The sequence below is a fragment of the Vulpes lagopus genome, chromosome 5 (assembly GCF_018345385.1).
Source record: "Vulpes lagopus strain Blue_001 chromosome 5, ASM1834538v1, whole genome shotgun sequence".
Classification (NCBI taxonomy): domain Eukaryota; kingdom Metazoa; phylum Chordata; class Mammalia; order Carnivora; family Canidae; genus Vulpes; species Vulpes lagopus.
This window is the reverse complement of record NC_054828.1, coordinates 952,716-976,280: the sequence shown is the minus strand read 5'-3', so window position 1 is coordinate 976,280 and position 23,565 is coordinate 952,716. Positions and strand designations below refer to the sequence as shown.

At 54.7% G+C, this 23,565-nt stretch overlaps 1 protein-coding gene across 1 annotated transcript; it reads right to left on the bottom strand.

Annotated features, from left to right (window-relative positions):
* Positions 1-2,554: 2,554 nt before the first annotated feature.
* Positions 2,555-22,913, bottom strand: TTLL8 (tubulin tyrosine ligase like 8). Its single transcript, XM_041755237.1, has 10 exons — positions 22,757-22,913; positions 21,949-22,022; positions 20,187-20,315; positions 19,012-19,126; positions 17,548-17,670; positions 12,064-12,250; positions 9,717-9,865; positions 7,477-7,720; positions 5,044-5,479; positions 2,555-4,631 (listed from the first exon to the last, which is right to left on the bottom strand). Exons 1-10 carry the CDS (start codon positions 22,911-22,913, stop codon positions 4,026-4,028), a joined length of 2,220 nt encoding a protein of 739 aa, XP_041611171.1. The 3' UTR covers positions 2,555-4,025.
* Between the last annotated feature and the right edge of the window lie 652 nt (positions 22,914-23,565).

The following is a 23,565-nucleotide window of genomic DNA, read 5'->3' as shown; positions in this document are numbered from 1 at the left end:
AAAAAAAAAGAAATGAGCTGCAGTGACATACAGCAGAGTAGATGAATTTTAGCAAATTTGATACTTGGTGAAAATATAAGCATCGTGCCCTTCTTAAAAAGTAAAAACAGCTTGAAATTAAAAATCTTTTTTTAAAAAGATTTTATTTGGGATCCCTGGGTGGCGAAGAGGTTTGGCGCCTGCCTTTGGCCCAGGGCGCGATCCTGGAGACCCGGGATCGAATCCCACGTTGGGCTCCTGGTGCATGGAGCCTGCTTCTCCCTCTGCCTGTGTCTCTGCCTCTCTCTCTCTCTCTCTGTATGACTATCATAAATAAATAATAAAAATTTTTTAAAAAAGGTTTTATTTATTTATTCATGATAGACAGAGAGGCAGAGACACAGGCAGAGGGAGAAGCAGGCTCCATGCAGGGAGCCTGATGCGGGACTCGATCCCGGGTCTCCAAGATCACATCCTGGGCTGAAGGCAGGCGCTAAACTGCTGAGCCACCCAGGGATCCCCTAAAAATCTTTCAAAGAATGCATATGGATGCCACAAAACTAAAAAGGAAAACAAGGATTTGACAAATGTGGTTTTAAGGATAATAATGGTCACTTCAGGGGGAGATGCAGGGAGTAGGGGTGCCAGAGATGGGTCGATGTGAAATCACTCTATGGTTCTCATTACAGTTTTAGTTGTTTTCTTTTTTTTAACATTTTATTTATTTATTTGAGAGAGAGAAAGAGAGCATGGGCAGGGGGAGCCGAGGAAGAGGGAGAAGCAGGAGCCCCACTGAGCAGGGAGACTGACGTGGGGCTCAATCCCAGGACCCTGAGATCATGACCTGAGCTGAAGGCAGATGTTTTACCAACTGAGCCACCCAGGTGCCCCTAATTCTGTCTTTAAAACTATCTAAATAAAAGTGAGCCATGTAAGGACAAACAATGAAACTTTGCCATGAACCAAGGATTATGACTAACCAGAGTATATGTACCTGCCATCCAGTGAAATGAGAAAAATAGATCAATTAAATAAGGTTCTAGGCAGTGTAATAAAATAAGAAAAAGATATAAAATCTGTAATAGCAAGAAATGGAAAACTCTTCAGATGATATAATTGTGCATGTGAAAAATTCAAAATAATCTTTAAATATATTAATAGAATTGATAGAAACATTAGCCAGACGGCTGGATTGAAAAGAGACTGATTCACAAAAATCAATTCCATTTCTATCAACCAGCCACAATTCATCGAAAAGAAAAATAAAGAAAACATAAAAGTGTTGATACTACTTATCATAGAATAAAACAATAAAACACATATAAAACTAAATCTAACTTAAAAAAAAAAAAGCAGAGATCCCTGGGTGGCTCAGCAGTTTAGCGCCTGCCTTCGGCCCAGGGTGTGATCCTGGAGCCCTGGGATTGAGTCCCGCATCGGGCTCCCCACATGGAGCCTCCTTCTCCCTCTGCCTGTGTTTCTGCCTCTCTCTGTCTTTCATGGATAAATAAATAAAATCTTAAAAAAAAAAAAAAGCATAAGCCATTACAAAGAAAAGTCTAGGAGTTTACTTAAAAACATTAAAGGACAAGTACATGGAGAGATATACCATGTTCATAGATCATAAGGCAAAAATGTAAAGAAGTCAGTTCTCCTCAAACTGATACATAAATTTAACCTCAGACAACATTTTTTAATTTTAATTTTTTTTTTTTGGTGGTTTGGTGGGTCTTGACAATCTGGTTCTATAGCTTGCATGGAAGTGTGAGGGCTCAAGAGTCAAGTCATCTCCAAGGAAGAAAAACAAGGCTGACTAGCATAAAGATGTCCTGCAAAGCTACAGTGATGAAGACACTGGGGCTTCGGTCCAGGGCAGATGAACACACCGATGGAGCCGACCAGAAAGTCCAGAGATACCGTATGTGACAGTGGTGACCTATGGATGAGGGGCTTCCCACAGTTGGGTCCCCTATGAAACTGTGTAGGACCCCAGGTCCCATCAATCCCAGGAGCATTAAAGGCTGAAATGTATGAGCAATGGCAGCACTTATAGAAGAAGCCCCTGGAAGTTATTTTCATGACCTCAGGGTAAGGCTATAAGCCACAGAAATCTCCCACCATAGAGGAAAAGGTTGACCAGTTTAAGTTTATTAAAATTAAGGTGACTTTACATCAAAAGATACCATAAAGGAGCAAAAAGACAAATTACAACGTGGGGGACAGTATTTGTAACACAGTCAACTGAAAAAGGAGAATCCAGAATAGACGTCACCCCTACAAATCCAAAAGAAACAGACCCAGGAGTCTAAGGACAATGGGGCAAAGGGTTGAGTGGGTTCTTTTTAGGAGAGGAAACATAGGGATGCCTGGGTGGCTCAGTGGTTGAGCATCTGCCTCTGGCTCAGGCTATGATCCCGGTCCTGGAATCGAGTCCCACATCAGGGTCTCTGCAGGGAGTCTGCCTTTCCCTCTGCCTGTGTCTCTGCCTCTCTCTCTGTGTCTCTCATGAATAAATAAAATCTTAAAAAAAAAAAAAAAAGAGGAGAGGAAACGTAAATGGCCAATGCATGTCTGAAAATAGGCCATTTTATTGGTAAGCGGAAAAATGGAAATGAGCAGTGTGGCACTCCATCCAGAGGCAAACATCAGACGTCCCTCGGCGCCCAGTGCTGGCAGCAATGGGAGCAACGGCCATGGGTGTGAACGCATAGTGCGGCCCCTTTGGCCATGCTTATGAGGCTCAGAGCACCAGGTTGGAGCCCACCCCACAAGGTCATGTCCACCTGGAATCTGTGAATGTGACATTATTTAGAAATAGTCACTGCAGAGGTCACTCTGGAGGAAGGACGGTGGGCCCTAGTAAAACAATGCTGTCCTTCTAAGAGTGGATTTTGGACACAGACACAGGGAAAGAACATCATGTGAGCCCGAGGGGCACATCTATGAGCCAAGCGCAGCGAGGATTGCCAGCGGCCACCAGAAGCTGCAAAAAACAAGGAAGGATTCTTCCCAACAGCCTTTGAGAGCACAGCCCTGCCAGCACCTTGATTCCGACTCCGGGCTCCAGGACGTCGGAAGGACACAGTTCCCCACGCCCCACAGTGAGGCTGAAGCTGTTTGCACTCCATCAACACTACACTCCCAGAAGCAGACCCATAGGAAGCCGCATAGTGTGTTATAGGAAGCACACTGTTTTCGTAACAGGGAAAAATCTGGAAATCATCCACACAGAGGCAAGTTGCCGAGTGGCAGGGCTGCCCAGCCGCAGTGCCAGACTGGACATGCGGCGAGGGCAGTGGGCGGGCCCAGGGATGTCCTCCGAGGGCACCGCCAGTTCTGGAAGCATCTTCATCTGGTAAACACCTACTGGGCACTGGCTGTGTGCCATGCACCGTCCCAGGTGTCTTGGTGAGCGGTGAAAACAGCAGAAAGTGCGCGGCCCTTAGGGACCTGCGCTCCGGGGGGGAAACAGCCATCAGACAGAAGAGGGGCAAAGAGGCTTCCGTGCCAGGGAGGGAATGGGGAGAGAGGGAAGGAGAGGGAGGGAGAGAGACACAGAGACCCAGGCCGGGGAGGGAACAGTGGGTACAGATACTAGGTGTGTTTGAGGAGGCAAATGTCCCTGGAGCAGAACCAGGCGGGGGTGTGGGAGTGGCCACTCGAGCCTTTTCATCACACATACTCTCTGGGCTACTGCAGGGTGCCGGGTGCCCCTAGAGACCCGGGGCTGCCCCCCACCTGTCTGCCTGAGCTCTGAGCCCGGTCTGGGACAGGCTCCCAGGCTCCGCAGGCTCAGCACCATCAGGAACTTCAGGAAACCCAAAACAAGATCCCAGTGATCGCGGGCACCTGTCCACAGCCCCTGGCACTGTTCACATGGTGAACTCAATCCCCCACGCACTACAGCACATCAGGTGTCACCCACTGGTCCTGTGAGGGGTCCCTGGCAAGGCTGCTGTAGGAGCCCGCTACCCCAACCACCTGGCCAGTCCCAGGATGGGGCCAGGGGGGCCCGAGCCCGCTCTGAGCTCAGGCCGGTGCCCGCATCAGGATGCACCCGCTGCCTGGGCCACAGGCCCCCGCCTCGCCCTGTGGGACGCGCAGCGTCCTGCGCGCAGCCCAGGACTGGGACAGGCGCTAGCGGCCGCGCTGTTACCTGGTGGTTTGGGTGGCTGAAACAGAGCGCCCTCCACTGTCTTCACGCGTGGGAGCACGGACAGCAGTGGGTGCACACTTAGTGAGTTTGCCTCTGAGTGCCTGTGGGACTCGGCTTTGGTAAGACCAGTTTTTGGGGTCTTACTGTCTATGTGTTGAAAATGACAAGTGGGGAGCTCTGTCCTCCCACCAGACTCAGCGTTGGCAGACTGGACCTTACAGCTCCTCTCAGCTGCCCTCTTTAGGGGCACAGGCAAGGTGCACGTGAGGACCTTCGCATCCTTCACTTTCAAGTCTTGCTGCAGAGCCATTTGTGGAGGTCCCAGAGCTGGCCTTGGCATGGCCGAGGGGCACCTCACTTTTAGTGGCTGAATGTTCAAGAGGGAAGATGAAAAGGTCACGTTGGAAATGGGAGGCATGTGCTTCTTGGTTCTCTTCACGCTGACACCTTCCACGCAGAGGTCGGAGCCGTGGAAGGGTGGCAGCTCCACAGCAGGCTAGGCAGGGGAGGGTGGGGTCAGGGGTGGCTGGCAGGCCCTGGCCTGGGACCTCTGCTCCCCCTTCCTGTGTCCGCCGGCCGGCCAGCTGGGCATGAGGCCTCAAGAGAAGCAGGGCTGCCCACCAGGCCCCTCCTCCAGGGCCCCCCTGGCACAGGGTCCTCCCGTGGAGCTGGAGTCCCTGGCAAAGGGACCACGCAGCCTGGTGGGCACGGAGCTGGGGATGGTGGGGAGGAGAGGGAGCGCGGCGGAGTGGTGAGGGCCGGCTGGGGCCAGGCCCGGGGCACAGGGTGAACCCGGGGCATGGGCCTCACTGCCTGCTCAGTTTGCTGGAAGTGGCTGCAGTCAGGGGCATGCAGGAGCAGGTGCCGCCGGCCGGCCGACCTCCACCCACCCGGCCCTCGCCCCTCACCTGTCTCCACAGCAGCTCAAAGTTGCCAATGTCGCAGTTGCGGTCCACCTTGCGGTCCACCACCACCTTGATGGTGTCCTCCTGCACCTGGGCGCACAGCTGGGCCGTGACCGGTGTGGACGCGTGCATGGTGGGGCTGGAGTTGATCTCGATGAGCCAGGGCTGAAAGTCGCGCCCCAGGATGAAGTCGGCCCCGTACAGCTCAAAGCTGTTCTTGCGCGGCTCCACGTGGTCCTGGGCCACCCTCATGGTGTTGGTGATGGCCCGCTTCATGGACGGATAGATGACGCTGGCCCACACGGTCCCGCGGCCCCTCTTCTGCAGGTACTCCCGGAACCTGGTGCTGGTCCACATGTTGTGGTAGGGCAGCAAGGGGCTGCGGTCCTTGTCGTTCTTCAGGTGCTTCTGGATGGAGTTGTTGCACAGGTGGATGGCACTGAGCCAGGGTGAGGCCGCGTGGTCAGTACCCGGACAGGACCAGACCCGGACCCACCCTGCACCCCCATGCCGCCACCAGATCCCAGACCCTGGACTTCTGCCGTCCCTGTAACCCGGGACCCCGTCTCCACGCTGGGACCCACAACCCTACTTCCAGACCGCACCCCCGGACTCCAGTCTCTGAACTCTATGCCCCCACCTACCCTGCCCTGCCCTGCCCATGGGGACCCTCAGCCACCCCTGGCCCCGCCCACGGAGACCCTGCTTTCACAGCCCTGCGCCCTGGCACAGGGCAGCCTATAGAGGGGCTCTGGTAGCTCCAGGACCTCCAGGAGTAATGCCTCCCAGAGCCTCAGTTTCCCCATCTGCATCTGGCAGTAGAGCTGTGGCCCTTGAAGAGCTGGTCTAGGGACACAAGGTGAGTCTCCGTGAAGGTTCCATTAATTGACTCTCTTGCCTTGTTCCAAACAGGTTTAGAAACAGGTAACTTGGACGAGATGAACCACGAGGGAAGGGGGCCCCTCCCTGGGTTCCTGGACAGGTCGTCCTTCCAGAGGACAAATGGAAAAGAGGCAGCAGACAGAAGGGCTTTGGGACCCGGGAGCCGTGGGCATGGGGAAGTGGACCCCCCGCCCTGTGCCAACCCTGCAGTCCCTCACAGGTAGGCCGGGAGGGGCCGTGTCGGATGGAACCGATTTCGGGGAATCTTTGTCTGCCTGGGGGGAGGGTTACGGTCCCAGACGATATCCTGGGGCTGAGAGGACAAGAGATCCACCAGGCACATGGTTTGGCTGGGCCCCGGGGCCTGGGTGGGAGGGCGAGAGGGGCTCCTCGTGCATGGGGGAGTCCCAGGACCCCTCCTCTGGGGCCCCACCTCCGGAACCCTCCCCCCAGAGCCCCTCCTCCAGGACCCCTCTCTCTAGGACCCCTTCGGGAGTCCTGACTCCCCTCTAAAGCCCTGGTCAAGATGCCTAGGCACCCACCCCCGCACGCCCAGTGGATACAAGGCAGAACAGGAAGCCCCTGGTTTGGACAGAGGCAAAGAAAATTCTCTGCCTTGACGGTGGCCTGTTCCTGACACTCTGCAGAAGGCCTTGCCGCCCCTGCCACATGCACATCCCGCCCACCTGAAGACCCTGGGGAGGTGTGGGTCCCCCTACCCCTGGCACCCCGTTCCTGTTCCTGGACGTCTGAGCCTGTGCCCCATCCATGTGCCACCTGCCCCCGCACCCTCCCCCCAGGGGCCTTGGGATCTGGGGTGCGGTCCACACCATCCTGGCCTTTTCTGACTCACATGCTCCCCACTTCTTGGGGTCCTCAGAGGATCCCTCAGGCCATTCTCATGTCCCACAGGCTGGAGGCCTGCACCCCTACCTCCCCAGCCAGTCCAGAAGCCTCCCTGCTCTGCAGGACCCCAAGAAGTGGAGCCAAGACCAGACATCTTGGGCTCACAAAGAGGGACTCCTGAGGGGGTCTGAGGGGCTGGCATAGGCACCTGTCCCCCAGAGACCTCCCAGGTGCCCTGGTCCGTATACGGCTGGACCCAGAGAGCAGGACGGTGAAGCAGGGAGAGCATGCACACCCAGGCTGGGCCAGCTGTGGGGCAGCGTGAGCACAGCTGGTACTCAGCCTTTCCAGCAGAGGAGGCCACCTCCACCCCGGAAGGAGGTTCTAGGCCTGTCATTGAGACGTGTCATCCCCGGGTGGGGCCGGGCACCTTGTGGGCACATGGCAAATGGTGCCTTTAGGATTTTCTGAAGAAGACACACATTATGGGGGTACAGAGCACTGGCTTTGAAGAACAGCTGGCCTGGGCCTGCCCCTTGGGGATGGAGGTCGTTATGACCTACCCATGCCTGTTTCATTTGTGCCTCAAGGTGATGATGGGTGATAGCGGCAAACACGGCCTGGCAGCCCAGCCACTTCCCTCAGGTACTGGCGGGGCACGCTATGCACCCCTGCACCCCGTGGCACCAAGCTGATGCTCCAACTGACCTGTCCAGATTTTCCAGGGAGAAGCGCTGTGTTGAAAACCGCAGGTAGCTCTCCTTGTAGAACCAGATGGTCAGGGGGTTCCAGTCGGTGACCAGGAACCACTGCCTGATGTCGAACTTGGTGTCATAGATGAGCAGTGGGGTCTCGATGTACTTCTGCACCACCCACTTGTTGTCCTTGGCAGGGAGATGGTCTGCAGCCACCAGCTCCAGGATCTCCTCCACTCGGTTCATGCACACTATGTCTGCAAGAGGTAACCACTCAGCCCCAGGGCACTCAGGCCTGGTTTAGGTCCAGCCCTGAGGCCCGACGTGGCTTTGATCCAGGACCATGAAGCAGTGCAGTGGGGCCGCCCAGCAGGGAAGGCTCTGCCCTCAGGGTGGAGGCCACAACCAGGTGCTACACCCTCAGCTCTCCCACCAGGGGGCCAGCCCCCAGGATTTAAGAGAGGACACAAGAATAGAGAGGGACAGGGATGGGGACAGAGGCACTTTTAAAAGGCATCCAGTGAGCAGTGGCTGAGCACCAGCCCTGGGTGTGGAGTGAACAGGCCTCAAGGAACCAGCAGGCAGGGGTGGGGTGCCCGCCCGCTACAAGGGGCAGGTGTCCAGGGGCCTGGGGCCTGGTGAGGGACCAATGGTAGGACTGCACATTAGTACACCCATTCTGCTACTCCTCCACGTTGCAGGGGGGGGCTGCAATTTGCAATTTCTCATCTTCAATCCCCCCAAAGTTAGGCCATATGACTAGTGGTGACCAGTGACACCTGAGAAGTGACATGCATCCCTCTCATCTGTTGGGTCACCACCAGACCCTCTAGCCCCCTCTTTCTCTGCCGTGACAACCCTGAAGCCTGGAGGGAATGATGTCAGAAGATGGTGGGGGACTTTGGTGAGCAGCCCCCCGCCCCCACTATCTGCTCGTGCCAACCCATAATGGCCGAGGATGGCTAGAGATGAACTGGTCTCACTGACAGCCACTGAGGTTTGGGAACTGCTTGTTACCAGCACAATCTGGCCTATCCTGACTGAAACAGCACTGGAGGGGAGCACCATGTGCAGAGGCCCAGAGGCACAAGGCATAGCAACACATGAGGTGAGCTTTCCCCACAAAAACACAAGTCTTGTCTCTTCGACTGTAAGCGAGCCCTTGCCATCCTGAAATGAAAGACTAGGGCAAAGCAGCAAAGCTCTGAAGTTATCCTGGGCTCGGAGCAGGAAGGGGCGCAGCCAGTGCCCAGCCAGAAAGCACTGCCTTTGGATTTGAACAGGCAGGTCTGAGGTGTCTGTAGGGCATCCTTGAGGATGCAGGTGTCTGCAGTGGGAGGAAGGTCGGGCCTGGTGGACGGGGGAGCCGCCAGCGGCCAATGCTACTGTCCAGAGGCACAGACTCAGGATGGAGCCCGTGGAGGAGCACCGGCCAGACCCAGGGGGGCAGGCACTCAAGGACAGCAGGTGGAAGCCCAGGAAAGAGAATGTCTCCGGACAGACAATGCTTAGATGAATGCAGCAACGTCACAAAACAAAAAAGATTTTTCTAATCATATAAAAACTAGTTGCTTTATGAATTTAAAACAACAATAAAAGTCTTCAAATAACTAAAGGGGAAAATAAAATATCCAAACAAAAAGTAAAGTCTATTTAGATGCTCAGGAAACACATCACACAACACAAACAAGAAGGATGCTGCAGCCAGGGCCGTCTTGGGAGGAGATTTCACAGCCTTAAGGCCTTTATTGTTGCCCACAAAAGACTGGAGATAAATAGGCTGAGCACTGAAGTTAGAGTCAAAGGGGAGGGAAAAATCTCTCACAGGAAGTTGGAAAAATGCAACCTAAGGTTGGTTCTTCAGAAACACAAGTAAGATTTAAAACCCCTGAGATCTTGTGTTTTAAAAAGAACACACAGTTATTCCCCATTAGGAATAAAGAGGACACAGTCGTAGCTACTGCACAAGATGAGGCACAAAACCTGAACCCGTCAGACAAAAGGTACAGGCGATAAGGATGTGCCTCCAAGAGCGCGGGTGCTTGCAGGTGAGTAAGGAGCAGGAAGGAAGTCCTGCATCGGCCTTAGTAGCCAGGTAAGCCTGTTGCCAAGATCGGGCAAGATAATATAAAAAGCACAGCCCGGTTTGATTTGGGAACATCCAGACCTGGTGAAGACCCGCGTCGGGAGCTGCACCCCTGTGCCCAGGCTGAGCATGGCGCTCTGGGGACCGGTAGGTGGCCTCCGACTGACCTCGGCCGCGGGACTTGGCTGCCGGCTTTATGATCCAGATGTTCCGAAGCCCGTCGATCTCCGTCTGGGGGTTCACGGATGTGATTTTATTCAGCAGAGCCTGGCACTGCGACAAGTGATTTCTCGAGTTGGAGATGAACGCGTCACCGCTACAAGGCAAGGTCCAGAGAGCCTGTGAGATGCCGTGGGACCTCTGTCGGGCACGTGTGTACTAAGTATGTCCCCCCACTTTGGCACGCCTTCCCATTCTCCAGGGACTGTTTCTTCATAAACAGAGTTTTTCATGTCAATAAAGTACAATTTATCCACTTGATCTATTATGATTAGTGCTCTTATTAAATTAATGAATCTGTCCCTCCCTTGTGGTCACAAATGCAGACGCTAGTGTTTTCCTTTTTCGCGTAACTTTCACGTATCTCGTGAAACATCTCAAAGTAATCTTTGTGTATGTAGGAGACAGGACTCAAGATACAACTTCTTTGTTCATAAGGATGTTTGTTGCTCACACTCCATCTAGTGCAAGGACTAACCCTTCCTTGTTGATTTGCACCTTGGTCCTAAGTGACCATGCACATGAAGATCTGCATCTAGAAGAATTCATAGGGCAATATTTTCAAGACCCTGGATACGTAAAGTTTTCTTAAAACAGGACTCCCAGGGCAGCCCAGGTGGCTCAGCAGTTTAGTGCCGCCTTCAGCCCAGGGCGTGATCCTGGAGACCCAGGATCTAGTCCCACATTGGGCCCCCTGCATGGAGCCTGCTTCTCCTTCTGCCTGTGTCTCTTCCTCTCAATCTGTGTCTCTCATGAATAAATAAATAAAATCTTTTAAAAAATTAATAAGAACAAAAAAGTAAAAAATAAATTTAAAAATATTTTAAATTAATAAAAATTAAAGATGGGCTTTCCTGGGTGGCTCAGTGGTTTAGCGCCGCCTTCAGCCCAGGGCCAGATCCTGGAGACCTGGGATCGAGTCCCATGTTGAGCTTCACGCATGAAGCCTGCTTCTCCCTCTGCCTGGGTCTCTGCCTTTCTCTCTCTCTCTCTCTGTCTCTCGTTAATAAATAAATAAAATCTTAAAAAAATAAAATAAAATAAAAATTAAAGAGACAAACAACCTGATTTTTAAATACATGAAAGATGTGAACAAGCACCTCACAAAAGAAAATATTCAAATGACCGATAAGCATCTGAAACAATGTTCCACATCAACAGTCTTCAGAGAAATGTAAATGAAGACCACAATGGAACAGGAAGGCAAAACTAAAGGAAGGACAGAGCCAAGGCTGTCCTCCACCTGCAGGCCGTGTGGCCCACTCAGCACTGCTGGCATCTGAATCTGTAGGAATCTCTGGAAGTTTCTTAACAACCGGAGGTCGTCCAGTTGCTCATCCACAGGAGGAGTGAAAACCGTGGTCTACTGATAGGACGAGCCCCTGCCCAGCAGCAGGAAGGAAAGGGCTTCGGTTCCTGCAGCAGTGCGGATGAATCCCACAGACTTTGTCAAGCAAGAGTCACAACCGAGAGAGTGCGGCCGGCGTGATTCCATGCCCCTGAACATCCACCACAAAACCAGCTGAGGTGAAAAGAGGCACACCGGCGTGAGCTCCGTGGGGGCCCGACGGGCGCTGACCTGGGAGGCGGCCTTCGCAGGCAAGCACAGAATTTCACCCACTCGGACAAATCCAGTTAGCGCACGGCACCCTCTGCGCTGTGTTCATAGCTCAATGACAAGAAGACAAGATAGTGACTGATCCAAAAGGAGAGAAGGAATCAAAGAATAAAAACGTCCCTGGGATGGTTTGTGGGGCTGCAAGCAGACTCTCCAAAATGAGTGTTGTTCCCTTGGCCATCGGCTGCTCCTGCTGCAGGGGTGCCCGGGTTGCTCCTACCCTAGCTGCCCCGTTGGCCGCTGTAAAGGGGGTGCTGGGTCTCCAGCCTGGGAAGGACCCGGCGCTCAGAACAGGGGTAAGCCAGGCTCCGCCGTGGACTCCCAGGCAGCAGGGGCACCGGAGAGTCAGGAGGGCTGGGCCATTCAAGCCTCCTGCTGGCCCTTGACTACACAGAGCTCACCTCTGGGGTTCAAAGAGGTAAAACACTAGAATGGGGTGGAAGGTGCTGCTCAAGGCGATGCCACCCAAAGGTGCCCCCAGGGGGTGCCATCCTTTTATGAGCCAACAGGGGCTTGGGACAGGCAGCAGTGAGTGTGGGTACCCCACCACCTATGCAAGCACCCCAACACACAGATGGGCAAGGCGGGACCTCCCTAGACAGCACTTGATGCTTCCCCTCCACGTCCCCCATTCAGGTGAGCCCCGGGGTCTGAGCTCCGCCCAGAGCGCGTCTTACTGAATGAGAGAGTAGTACTGCTCTGTGAGGTCCTTCCACTCATCCTCCGTGAGGTCCTCGCTGGCGTCCTCGGAGACATCGATGTCCTCGTGCTCCAGCCGCCCCAGGTAGGCCTGGCACACCTTGCACGCGGTGTCCACGAGCTGTCCCGAGAGGCCCATGAGCTTGGACTCGGCATTCTCAGGAACTGAAACCCAAGCACAGGACGTGGAGTGGGGGCCACCTGGGACACGGACCCCAGCCCTCCACGCCTTCTGCGGGCAGCCCACCTGGACTCCGCGCACACACACCTCCCCCGGCCATACACACCCTCCAACCAGATTCCCGGCCTGTGGGCTGCGATGCAACCCCACCTCTGAACTTGCCAGAACATCTGTACTGTCCTGAGCACGCGCTGGGTACTGGGTGAGTACCGGGCGGCAGTCCTGCCTGACATCCACAAGCCGGAGGGCACCTGGAGGCTGCCTGCACCCACCCCTCCTGCAGCATCGCGCCCTCCCGGGCCCCGGACCCAAGCTGGACCATGCAGGGAGCCGGAAGGAGGAGCAGACAGCCCCAGCTGTCCCCGTGGCTCTGGGGTAGGAGCCTGAAGAGAGCTAAACCAGCTGTGAGGGGGCTCCACAGGCGCGTGTGGGGCTGGGGCCAAGGCATCGCCCACCCGGGACCCCAGCAATGCGGACCCCGGGGAAAAGCCGTGGCTCACGTGGTTGCTGTAGAGATTACAACATGCGTTTTTAAACTGTATTGAGGTTAAATTCACAGAACGTAAAAATAGCCATTTTTTTTTTTTTTTAAATTTATGATAGTCACAGAGAGAGAGAGAGGCAGAGACACAGGCGGAGGGAGAAGCAGGCTCCATGCACTGGGAGCCCGACGTGGGATTCGATCCCGGGTCTCCAGGATCGCGCCCTGGGCCAAAGGCAGGCGCCAAACCGCTGCGCCACCCAGGGATCCCAAAATAGCCATTTTGAAGGGTAAAACTGCACTTGTGTTTTCTGGTCAGGCTCGGAAGGAGCCTGGAAGTTGCAACACATTCTAACAAGTACAATGTGAGACTGAAAACTCAGCAACTCTTCTTTACTCCATCAGATACCCGAGGTCACAAGAAAAACCACCACCCCCAAATGGCAGAGAAAGTCAGGTGGGTTCAGAGCTCAAAGTCCCTCAGCAGAAACCCCAAGACACCAACCCCAGCAGAGAAACACCTGAGTAGCAACTGCTGAGCTGCTGGAGGCTCTGCGTGGACAAAGCAGCGTTGCCCCAGGAGGGTCAGTTTCAGGAGGGCCCCGAGCTCTTGTCAATCTTCCCTCCAGGAACCTGACCTGGTTCTCACAGTGAATATGGGAGAAAAATCCCATCCTGCTTCTGACAAAAAAGGAAAGTAACCATCCTGAAGGTTGCCAGACCATTCTGTTCTTCACAAGACCTGCCCTCAGGAGCCACTTTTGCCCAGAGCCCGACCTGCTGGGGTGGGGGGACCAACTCCACCCTCTGTAACCATCCACATATTTGATAATCGAGGTAAAACAGACCAATTTATTAAAAGATACAACCTGCCAAAACTCGTACATAAAGAAATGGACAGAGCAGCCCGGGTGGCTCAGCGGTTTAGCGCCGCCTTCAGCCCAGAGTCTAATCCTGGAGACCCAGGATCGAGTCCCACGTCGGGCTCCTCATATGGAGCCTGCTTCTCCCTCTGCCTGTGTCTCTGCCTCTCTCTCTCTCATGAATAAATAAATAAAATCTTAATTAAAAAAAAGAAATGGGCAATCTGAATAGGCCTATATCTATTAAAGAAATTGAATCAATAATTAATAACCTTCTAAAACAGAAAGCACCAGATTCAAATGGGTTCACTGGTGAGTTCTGCCAAACATTTAAGGAAGAAATCATACCAATTCTCTACAATCTCAGTAGATAGAAACAGAGGGAATACTTTCTACCTCATTCTATGAGGCCAGCACTTCCCTAATACCAAAACCACAGAAAGACATGAGAAAAGAAAACTCTAGACCAAAGTCATTCATGAACACAGCAGCAAAAATCTTCACCAAAATATTAGCAAGTCAAATCCAAGAATGTATAAAAAAAATAATACGCCATAATCAAATAGGATTATGTCAGGTATGCAAAACTGGCTCAACATTTAAAAATCAATTGATGTAATCTATTACACATCAATAGGCTAAAGAAGAAAAATGACATGATCATATCAATAGATGCAGAAAAAGCATTTGACAAAATTCAACTCTCATTCTTGATAAAAGCTCTCAGCAAGCCAGGAATAGACAGGAACTTCTTCAACTTGATAAAGACTATATACAGGGCACCCAGGTGGCTCAGTTAGTTGAGCGTCCAACTCTCGGTTTCAGCTCAGGTCATGATCTCAGGGTTGTGGGATCAAGCCCTGTGTCCGGCTCCATGCACAGCATGGGTTCTGCTGGAGATTATTTCCCTTTCTCTCTCCCTCTGCTCCTACCCCTACTTGCACTTTCTCTCTAAAATAAAAAAAATAAGATTTTTTAAAAAAGAATATATACCAAAAAAAAAAAAAAAACCCTACAGCTAACATTCCACTTAATGATAAGAAACTAGAAACTTATACTCTAAAATCAAGAGCAAGGCAGGACCTCCTTCCTCTCACCACTGTTTTTTCAAGATTGTACTGAAAATCCTAGCCAATTCAATAAGACAAGAAAATAAAAAGTATACAGATTGGAAAGGAAGAAATAAAACTGTCTTATTCACAGATGACATGATTATCTATGCAGAAAACCTGGAAGAATTAACAAAAAAAACCTCCTGGAACTAATAAGTGATTGTAGTGGGTCACTTTCCTACACACCACAAGTGAATTATTGGAATTTGAAATTAAAAACACAATACCATTTACATTAGCACCCCCAAAATTAAATAAATATGAAAATAAATAAATCTGGGATCCCTGGGTGGCACAGCGGTTTGGCGCCTGCCTTTGGCCCAGGGCGCGATCCTGGAGACCCGGGATCGAATCCCACATCAGGCTCCCGGTGCATGGAGCCTGCTTCTCCCTCTGCCTGTGTCTCTGCCTCTCTCTCTCTCTCTGTGACTATCATAAATAAATAAAAAATTAAAAAAAAAAGAAAATAAATAAATCTGACAAAATCTATATGATGAAAACTACAAAAATCTGACAAAAGAGATCAAAGGAGAACTAAATTAATAGTGAGAAATTCCATGTTCGTGAATAGGAAAGTTTCATTGTCAAGATGTCAGTTCTTCCCTATTCAATCTGTATATTCAATGTCATTCCAATCAAAATCCCAGCAAGACATTTTATGGAAATTGATTAACTGATTCTAAAGTTTATATGGAGGGCAGCCCAGGTGGCTCAGCGGTTTAGCGCCACCTTCAGCCCAGGGCCTGATCCTGGAGACGGGGGATCAAGTCCCATGTCCGGCTCCCTGCGTGGAGCCTGCTTCTCCCAATGCCTGTGTCTCTGCCTCTCTCTCTCTCTCTCTCTCTGTTTCTCATGAATAAATAAATAAAATCTTAAAAAAAAAAACAAATAAATAAAGTTTATATGGAGAGTCAAAAGATCCAGAACAGCCATGCCAATATTGAAGGAGAAGAACAAATAAAATTGACACAATTCAACTTGAAGTCTTACCAACAAATCTATAGTAATCAAGACTGTGTGGTATTTGTGAAATAATAGACAACTCAATCACTGGAACAGAATAAAGAACCCAGAAATAGACGGAAAAAAATATGATCAACTGATCCTTGACAAAGAAGCAAATATAATATAAAGGGAAAAAGTGGTCTTTTCAACTAATGGTGCTGGAACGGGTGCAAAAATATATATATAGAAAAAGAAAAATCTAGACACACATCTTATGTTCTTCATAGAAATTAACTCAAAATGGATTGTACACCTAGGTGTGAAACACAAAACTATAAAACTCCTAGAAGATAGCACAGGAGACCAAGATGAACCTGGGTGTGGTGATAACTTTTTGGATATAACCCCAAAGGCAGAGTCCCATGAAAGAACTGCTTGGTAAGCTGGACTTCATTAAAGTTAAAAACTTCTGCCCCACAAGAGACGCTGTCAAGATGATGAGAAACAAGCCGCAGAGTTGGAGAAAATATTTGCAAAAGACATATCTGTTACCTAAAATATACAAAAAGAAAGAAAGAAAGAAAACCCTCTTAAAGTCTCAACAATAAAAAAAATTTAAAACAGCAGAGAAACTGAACAGATTTCTCACCAAAGAATATATTTACAGATGGCAAAGAAGTATATTAAGAGATGCTCAACATCATACGTCACCAGCGAACTGCAAATGCAAAACACAAGTTTCCACGGCACAGCTATCAGAATAGCCGAAATCCAGAGCAGCAACTCCACTGAGTGCTGGGAGGACGTGGGGCAGCGGGGACGCACTCACCGATGGCAGGAAGGCACCCTGGCCTTCTCCTGCAAGCCACACATGCTCTTACCACGGTATCCAGCAATCATGCTCTTGGGTATTGACTCAAACAAGTTGAAAACTTACACTGGGGCAGCCCGGGTGGCCAGCAGTTTGGCGCCGCCTTCGGCCCAGGGCCTGATCCTGGAGACCCGGGATCAAGTCCCACATCGGGCTCCCTGCACAGAGCCTGCTTCTCCCTCTGCCTGCGTCTCTGCCTCTCTCTCTCTGTGTGTCTCTCATGAATAAATAAATAAAATCTTAAAAAAAGAAAACTTACATCGATACAAAAACCTGTAAACTGAGGTTTAGAGCAGTTTGACTCATAACTGCCTAAACTTGGAAGCAACCAGAATGTCCTTCAGTTGGTGAAGGAATAGATAAGCCAGACGATGGAATATTGGCGCTAAAATGAGCTACCCAGCCACACGAAGGTGGGGGACCCTGCCCGCATGTCCCCGAGCGAGAGAAGCCGTGGGCAAAGGCTACAGATGGTCGATCCCAGCCAGACGCCTTCCTGGAAAGGGCAGGACCACGGAGCCAGGGAAGGGACCCGCGGGCCAGGGCCTGGGGGCGGGAGGGAGGAACGAGGAAGGGGGGGGTGCGATGAGGCCCTGGCCCCGCCGGCCGGAGGCTGCTCCAAGTGAAGCCATCACCCTGGCTCCACCCATCACACCTCCGTCCAGACCCACAGGAGCAAGTCCTGGCACAGACGGCAGTGTGCGTGACGGGGATGTGTCCCTGCAGGTCCGTGGGTCATAACAGGTGTGCATCGGTGGAGGTGGGGACGGTAGAGGGGGCTGGGGCCAGGGGGTGGACGGAACTCCCTCACCTACTGCCTAACCTGACAGCGGCCCAGGCTGCTCTAAGACAGTGAACAACAAAAAAACTTATCTGGGTTTCTGTGCCTCCCGCCACGGTGGCCCTGCTACACAAGGAGAGCCGTTCCCTGTCACCCGGCCTGGACGCATGGCCCCCCTGCCCCTCCTGGCACCCACCTCCCACTCGGGCCTCCCCGGCCCCCACACACCTTTCCTGTGGCCGGAGCCCGGGCCGCCGGCCTCCCCCTTGCTGTGGGGTTGGCTTCCGCTGCAGTGCTGCTGGCTGACCACCCACTTGAGAATGCTGGAGGCCGCTGTACGCCGGAAGTCATCTGAAAGGACACCAAGGCCTCGCCCCCTCTGCCGGCGCGGGGGACCAGGGACCTCGGCCAGCACCAGCTGTCCTCAGCCTGGGTGCCCCCCAGCCTGCGGGGCCTCGCTTCCCGCCCTGACCGCCTTGGAGGGGGTGGTTCCTCAGCCTCAGCCGCACCCCCAGCCTGGCCCTCCTCTCCTCTGCAGACGGGGGCTCCCACCCCACCACGCAGGGCCCCCTCCCACCTCTCTGCTGCTCTCCCCACTCCACCCGGGGCGAATCCATGGAGGCCACTGTGCCGTCCCTGCTCCCTGAGTCCTCAGCCCTGCACCAGAGGGCACAAGCGCCCCGCGGACACACACCAGGACCCTCCCCCCCAGGAGCCCCTCTGCCTCTCCCTGGACTTGTGGGCTGCTGCAGCGCTCCCTGTAGACGGCGGGAGGGGTCCCACCTGCCCAGGTGGGGGGCTGGCCTGGCTCCCAGGGCCCTCTTGGGCCAGAGGGGCAGCCAGAATCCCCCTGGATGAGCCCATGCCTTGAGGCCTGTTTTACCCAATCCCACTCCAACCCCTGCCCTCGGGGGGTTGGCAAGAAATTCCGGCACCTGCTCACCAAACCAAAACCAAAACTCTCCTTGCTCATCCAGCAAAGGAGGCCCCGCCTGCCGTCCAGCAGCTGCTGCCACCGGGAAACACCTGGACCCCGCTCCCCTCGCAGCTCCTCCAGGGCCCAAGCCCCGCGCCTGGGCCTCCCCCCAACAAGCACTGCCTCCAGCCTGCTCCCCTCTGCTCTCCCTCCCTCCGGGCCTCTGCCCTGTGACCCCCCTGATAGCCGGCTTGCCGCCCAGCCCCCAAGACCCTGCCTGGTCCTGCCTGCACCTTGTTTGCCCCTGGGAGCCCCGGGGCGGGGAGGGGTCAGGACGAACTGCAGGGCGCCTGCAGGTGCTGCGTCCCCACGGCCCCCGGTCAGGAGCTCAGGGAACATGGGTCACCCCCAAATAAGCGCTGCCCACTGCCCTGCCCTTCGCTTTCCCTCGCTCTCTGGGCAGGTGCCACCCGGACTCCTCCGGCGTCCCTGGGGCCTGTGGCCTATGCACACGGGGTCCCGGGACCGTCCCGCAACGGCCTCCCCATAGCCCAACCGGACCAAGCTGCGCATAGCCGCCGCCCGCTGCTGCTTGGGAGATGCTGCCCATGGACCGCTGTGGACAAGCCCTCCCCACTGGAGCCGAGCTCACCCCTGGGCCTTGGACGGGGACCAGGCCCTGCCCTCAGCCCCCCCCCACACCGTGCGGGCCCCGCACTCCCCTCAGCAGGGCTCCTGGCCCGACACCCACACTGTGGCTCTCGCCCCCGACTTACCCAGGAACTCCTGCTTCTCGCTCTCTGTGCAGAGGCCGTAACAGCGGGGGAAGAAGGAGTCGGGGTTGGCTTGGACGTACCAGGGCAGGCTCCGCATGTTCACGCACAGCCCGATCTCCAGAGACAGCGGCTTGTCAGGGCCCCGCAGGCCACGCGCTGGTCCCCTCTGACCAGCCCGAACGCCCGCAGGCCCCGCTGGCCACGCCAGCTCCAAAGGGCCCTTGGGAGGGGCACCTGCTGGAGCGGAACCTCCCCAGCCCCCCAGCCCCCCAGCCCCTCCTGCCCCGGCCCGCTGGTTCTCACAACAGGGTGAGCCACGTGCCAGCCAGGGCCACCTGAGGGCCTGAGAGTGCTGGGCCCATCTGTCTCCCAGGTCGCTGACGGGTGCTGGGCCCCTGCCAGGAAGGACAGAGCAAGCCTAGGGGTGCACTCCCCACCGGGCCGGCAGGAAGCCCTGCACCCCAGGGCCCAGCTCACTGCCCCACTGGGAAGAAGTGCCACATGCCTGCTGGCTGCCGGGCGCACTGGTGGCCACACTACGTGGGGGTGTTCATAGGGACCCCAGCCCAACGGGGCCGCCTGCAGGTATCACCCCCGCCCGGAAGCAGGCCAGCCGCTGAGGCCGGGTGAGGATACCCGGGGGCCAGACCTCCACGGGGAGCCCTGGGGGCAGCGTGAGCCCCCTCCCTGACCCTCCGTGCCGTCCCTGGAAGCCCCTCTACCCAACCTCTCCCGCGTGGGTACGTGCAGGCCTGTCCCGTCTGGGCTGACCCCCACCCCTGAACCTCAGCCCTCAGGGTAACGGGATGGGGCCACGGGACCAAAAGGACGGGAGGACGGGAGGTGCCCAGGGCCCCGCAGCCAGAGGCCCCTGTGCGGGAGAGGCAGCCAGGGCCTCTCCAGGGCTCAGAGCCTATGCGGGGCTGTGGTGGCAGTGCCCACCTGCCCTGCCCAAGTTCCGGCCTGAGTGTCCAGAGGAGGGACACAGGGCAAAGGGCACACGGGGCTTGGGCGCAAGGGGAGCAGGTACCGAGGGACTCTGGACACGGATCATGGGCCCAGCAGCCGCGGTCCTGGGGAGGAGCCCCGAGGGGTCCAGCTCAGCCACTGGAGATTCAGGAGGCAAGCACTGCGCTGCACCTGCTCCCGCCGACCCGCGCCTGGGCCCCCCTCACCTTGGTGGTGAAGGAAGCCGTCTTCCCATAGTGATTCAGCATCTGGTCACAGTTCAGGCTGTGATGGTCAATGACGTCCCTTTTGATAGTCCACAGCAAGTAGGGCACTTCGTTTTTTACCAATCTGGACTGGCAAGAAAAAACCCTTGTCAACACCCTGCATCCAAGGTTGTGGGGATGTGAGAGCAAAGGGAATCAGGGTTGTTTTGTTTTGAAGTTTAAGATTTTATTTATTTATTCGTGAGACAGAGAGAGAGACACACACACACACACACACAGGCAGAGGGAGAAGCAGGCTCCCTGCGGGGACCCTGATGCGGGACTCAATCCCAGGACCCCGGGGTCACAGCCTGGGCTGAAGGCAAATGCTCAACCGCTGAGCCACCCCGGCTGCCCTCAAGTTTTTCTCTAAATGCTCGTTAATCAGCATATATGGTAAAGTTGGCTTCAGAGGTAGAATTTAGTGATTCATCACTTACCGACGACACCCGGTGCTCATCACGCCCCGAGCCCCCCTTCATGCCCATCACCCCCCAGCCCCTCTCATGGTTTGCCTCCTTCTCTCTTTTCTCTTTCCCTGTGATCCTCTGTTTTGTTTCTTAAATTCCACATATGAGTGAGATCACAGGATAACAGGCTCGCTCTGACTTATTTCACTCAGCATAAAACCCTCCAGTTCCATCCATGTTGCTGCAAATGGCGAGATCTCATCCTGTCTGATGGCTGAGGGATACCCCGTTGTGTCTACAGACCACGCCTCTGTTAGGCATTCATCTGTGGATGGACACCTGGGCCCTCTCTGCAGTTTGGCTCTTGTGGGCCTCAGGGCGCAGGTGCCTGTTCAGATCATTATATCTGTGTCCTTTGGGGTAAATACCCAGTAGTGCAACTGCTGGATTTGTAGGGCAGCTTTAATTTTAACTTTTTGAGAACCCTCCACACGTAGAAGTCAGATTTTAAATGACACCTGAGGTGTGTACTCTGTGACTCTCTTCTGGAAGTCTGGCAACGGGTGTCCCTTAGGGGCCACCGTGTGTGTGGCTGAGCGATGTCTGAGCTGCCTGGCCCGTGGGTGCCCCTGTGGGTGTGGGCACGGGGTGGGCGTGCTGTGACCAGGGGAACTAGTCTCCTCCCTGCTCCCCACTCTTTCAGAGCCGGAGGCATCACTTCCTAATATTTGTCCCAAATGCTGGACTCACAGCCTACTCTTCAGTGACGTCGGCAGCTTTTGTTGTCACTCTCTGGCATAAGTCTCATGTGTTCAAGTGTGGCATGAACCATCAAAGTATAAACGGCAGGACACAAGTGCACACACATGTATGGAGGTGCACATGGACACAGACAAGTGCATGCACACGGGCACACATATGCACATGTGCACGTGGGTGTACACATATGAGCACACACATGAACGCACGCATAGGGTACACACAGACACATGAATGCATGCATGCACAAGGGTACACGCACATGAGCTCACACATGGGCGCACACAGACACATGCAAGCACACGTACTCACACAGATGCACATGAGCTCACACGTGCAGGCACACATGGACACACATGTACACGGGTGCACATGGACACACATGTACACGGGTGCACATGGACACACACGAGCTCACGCATGCATCCAGCACCCTGGAGTGACTGGCTTTGCCACCCGTGCCCAGGACACGGCCCAGGGAAGGTGACAGTGTGAGGAGGCGCAGGGAGATTGAGGCCCACCTAGCCCACAGGAGCTCAGGTGTGGGGACCTACCATCACGTCGTGGATGTCATCTGTCTTCTCCAAAGCCACTTCTTCATTTTCTTTGCCTTCAGCCTGTTTATGTTCTGCAAACACAATACCCCAAGAGCCTGCAGTGCCTGAGTAGGGCCCCCATGTCACACAGCCACAGCGCACCTGCTGGTGCCTCAGCAGCCTCATCTCTAGGGGCCCTTGGCAGGTCCTGAGATGCAACAGAGTGACATCAGGCTCGGGCTACATCGACCCATCCTGGTGTCTGCCATAAGGTCCCTCCGCCAGGTGTGGTGCTGGGGTCAGGGAACCCCAGGTGTGGGGCGGGGCAGGCAGCTTTGGGGTGGGTGTGCTGCAGGGGGCACGAGGAGTGGGATGGTGATGGGGTTGATGCGGGTCCCATCCACCAAGCGGGAGCTGGCCCTGTGCAGACCCCAGGGCCAAGGACGTGCAGATGCTCCCTGCAGAGCAGGAGGCGAGGCCTGGGGCAGAGTGAGCCCAGGAGTGACCAGTGGGGACAGACAGGGTGGGGACAGCAAAGGATGGTGGCCACTTCCCAGACACAGGGGAGGAGACCTGTTGTGGGCATGGACGGGGGACACTGAGAAGCCACCAGCTGGGGACGTGGAAGCACAGGCCTGGTGTGAGGATGCCTGGGGAAGGCAACGGTCTCCGCCCCCCCGGGGGACCCCCACACGCAGGGGAGGCCCAAATCCCAGGCCCTGTGGGCCGGAGCAGCCCTCCCTGGGCAGGTGTGGCTCGCTCTGGTCCGCTGACAGACCCACACGCACACCTTACACCGAGAGACGAGACACCTTCGATACTGTACCAGTCACCCCTGCTCCGTCATCGTCCACATTCGGGATGACCCTGGGCAGAAAGTGAAACTTCTTCTCCACCCAGCCCTTTCTTCGAAGGGTGGCCCGTATCACTGGGTAGTGCCCGTAGATGGAGAAAATCTTCTTTTCCTCAAATTGCAAGAGCATATTTTAAATTAAAGAACCGAGAGACAAGGCGTTAATTGTCTGTGTATGGGGGGGCCTTCAAAGCAGTGACGGAGAGTGCCTGGGGTGGGAGGACGCACACGGAAACACCTGAGAATGCACGAACACAGGCGGGCAGCAGGGCCCTCCTCTGGGCTGTGTGCACTTGTGCGCCTCACTCACACGAAAGCCAGGAGGCCCCGCACAACTGGGACCATGAGCGTGTCCCCAGCTCAGGGCGAGTCCTGGTCAGCAAGGTGGGACTGAGGCGGCAGGGCCGGAGGTGTGCGCTCGGACGTTTCCTTCCTCTACGAAGGGACAGTCTCTCATGTTTGGGGGTGAGGGGATGGGTGCTGAGGTCCGAGGACAAACGAGAGGGAAGAGCCATGCAACCACCCGGGAAGGGCCAGACGCATGGAGTGCCCATAGCACGAGGCCAGCCCCAGGGAAGTGACAGGTGGACATGACAGGGGCCTGGGGACCTGGCAGGGAGGTGGCAGGGGGTGCCGATGCCTTCCCAGCTGAGGAGTGGGGGACGGGAGCGTCATGCTCACGCTGGAGCTCCTGGGGCCCCCACTGCTGAGGTACAGCCTGGACACCTTCACTGGCCAGGGTCGCAGAGGGTGACAGCCAGGACACAGGTGCATGGTCAGCA

Coding starts and splice junctions, on each gene's coding strand:
- TTLL8 (XM_041755237.1), bottom strand. CDS start 22,913: ATGCTCTTGCAATTTGAGGAAAAGAAGATTTTCTCCATCTACGGGCAC. Junction 19,127..20,186: donor CGGCTTCCTTCACCACCAAG/GTGAGGGGGGCC, acceptor CTGTCTCTGGAG/ATCGGGCTGTGCGTGAACAT. Junction 5,480..7,476: donor TCCCTGGAAAATCTGGACAG/GTCAGTTGGAGC, acceptor ACCCTGGCTCAG/TGCCATCCACCTGTGCAACA.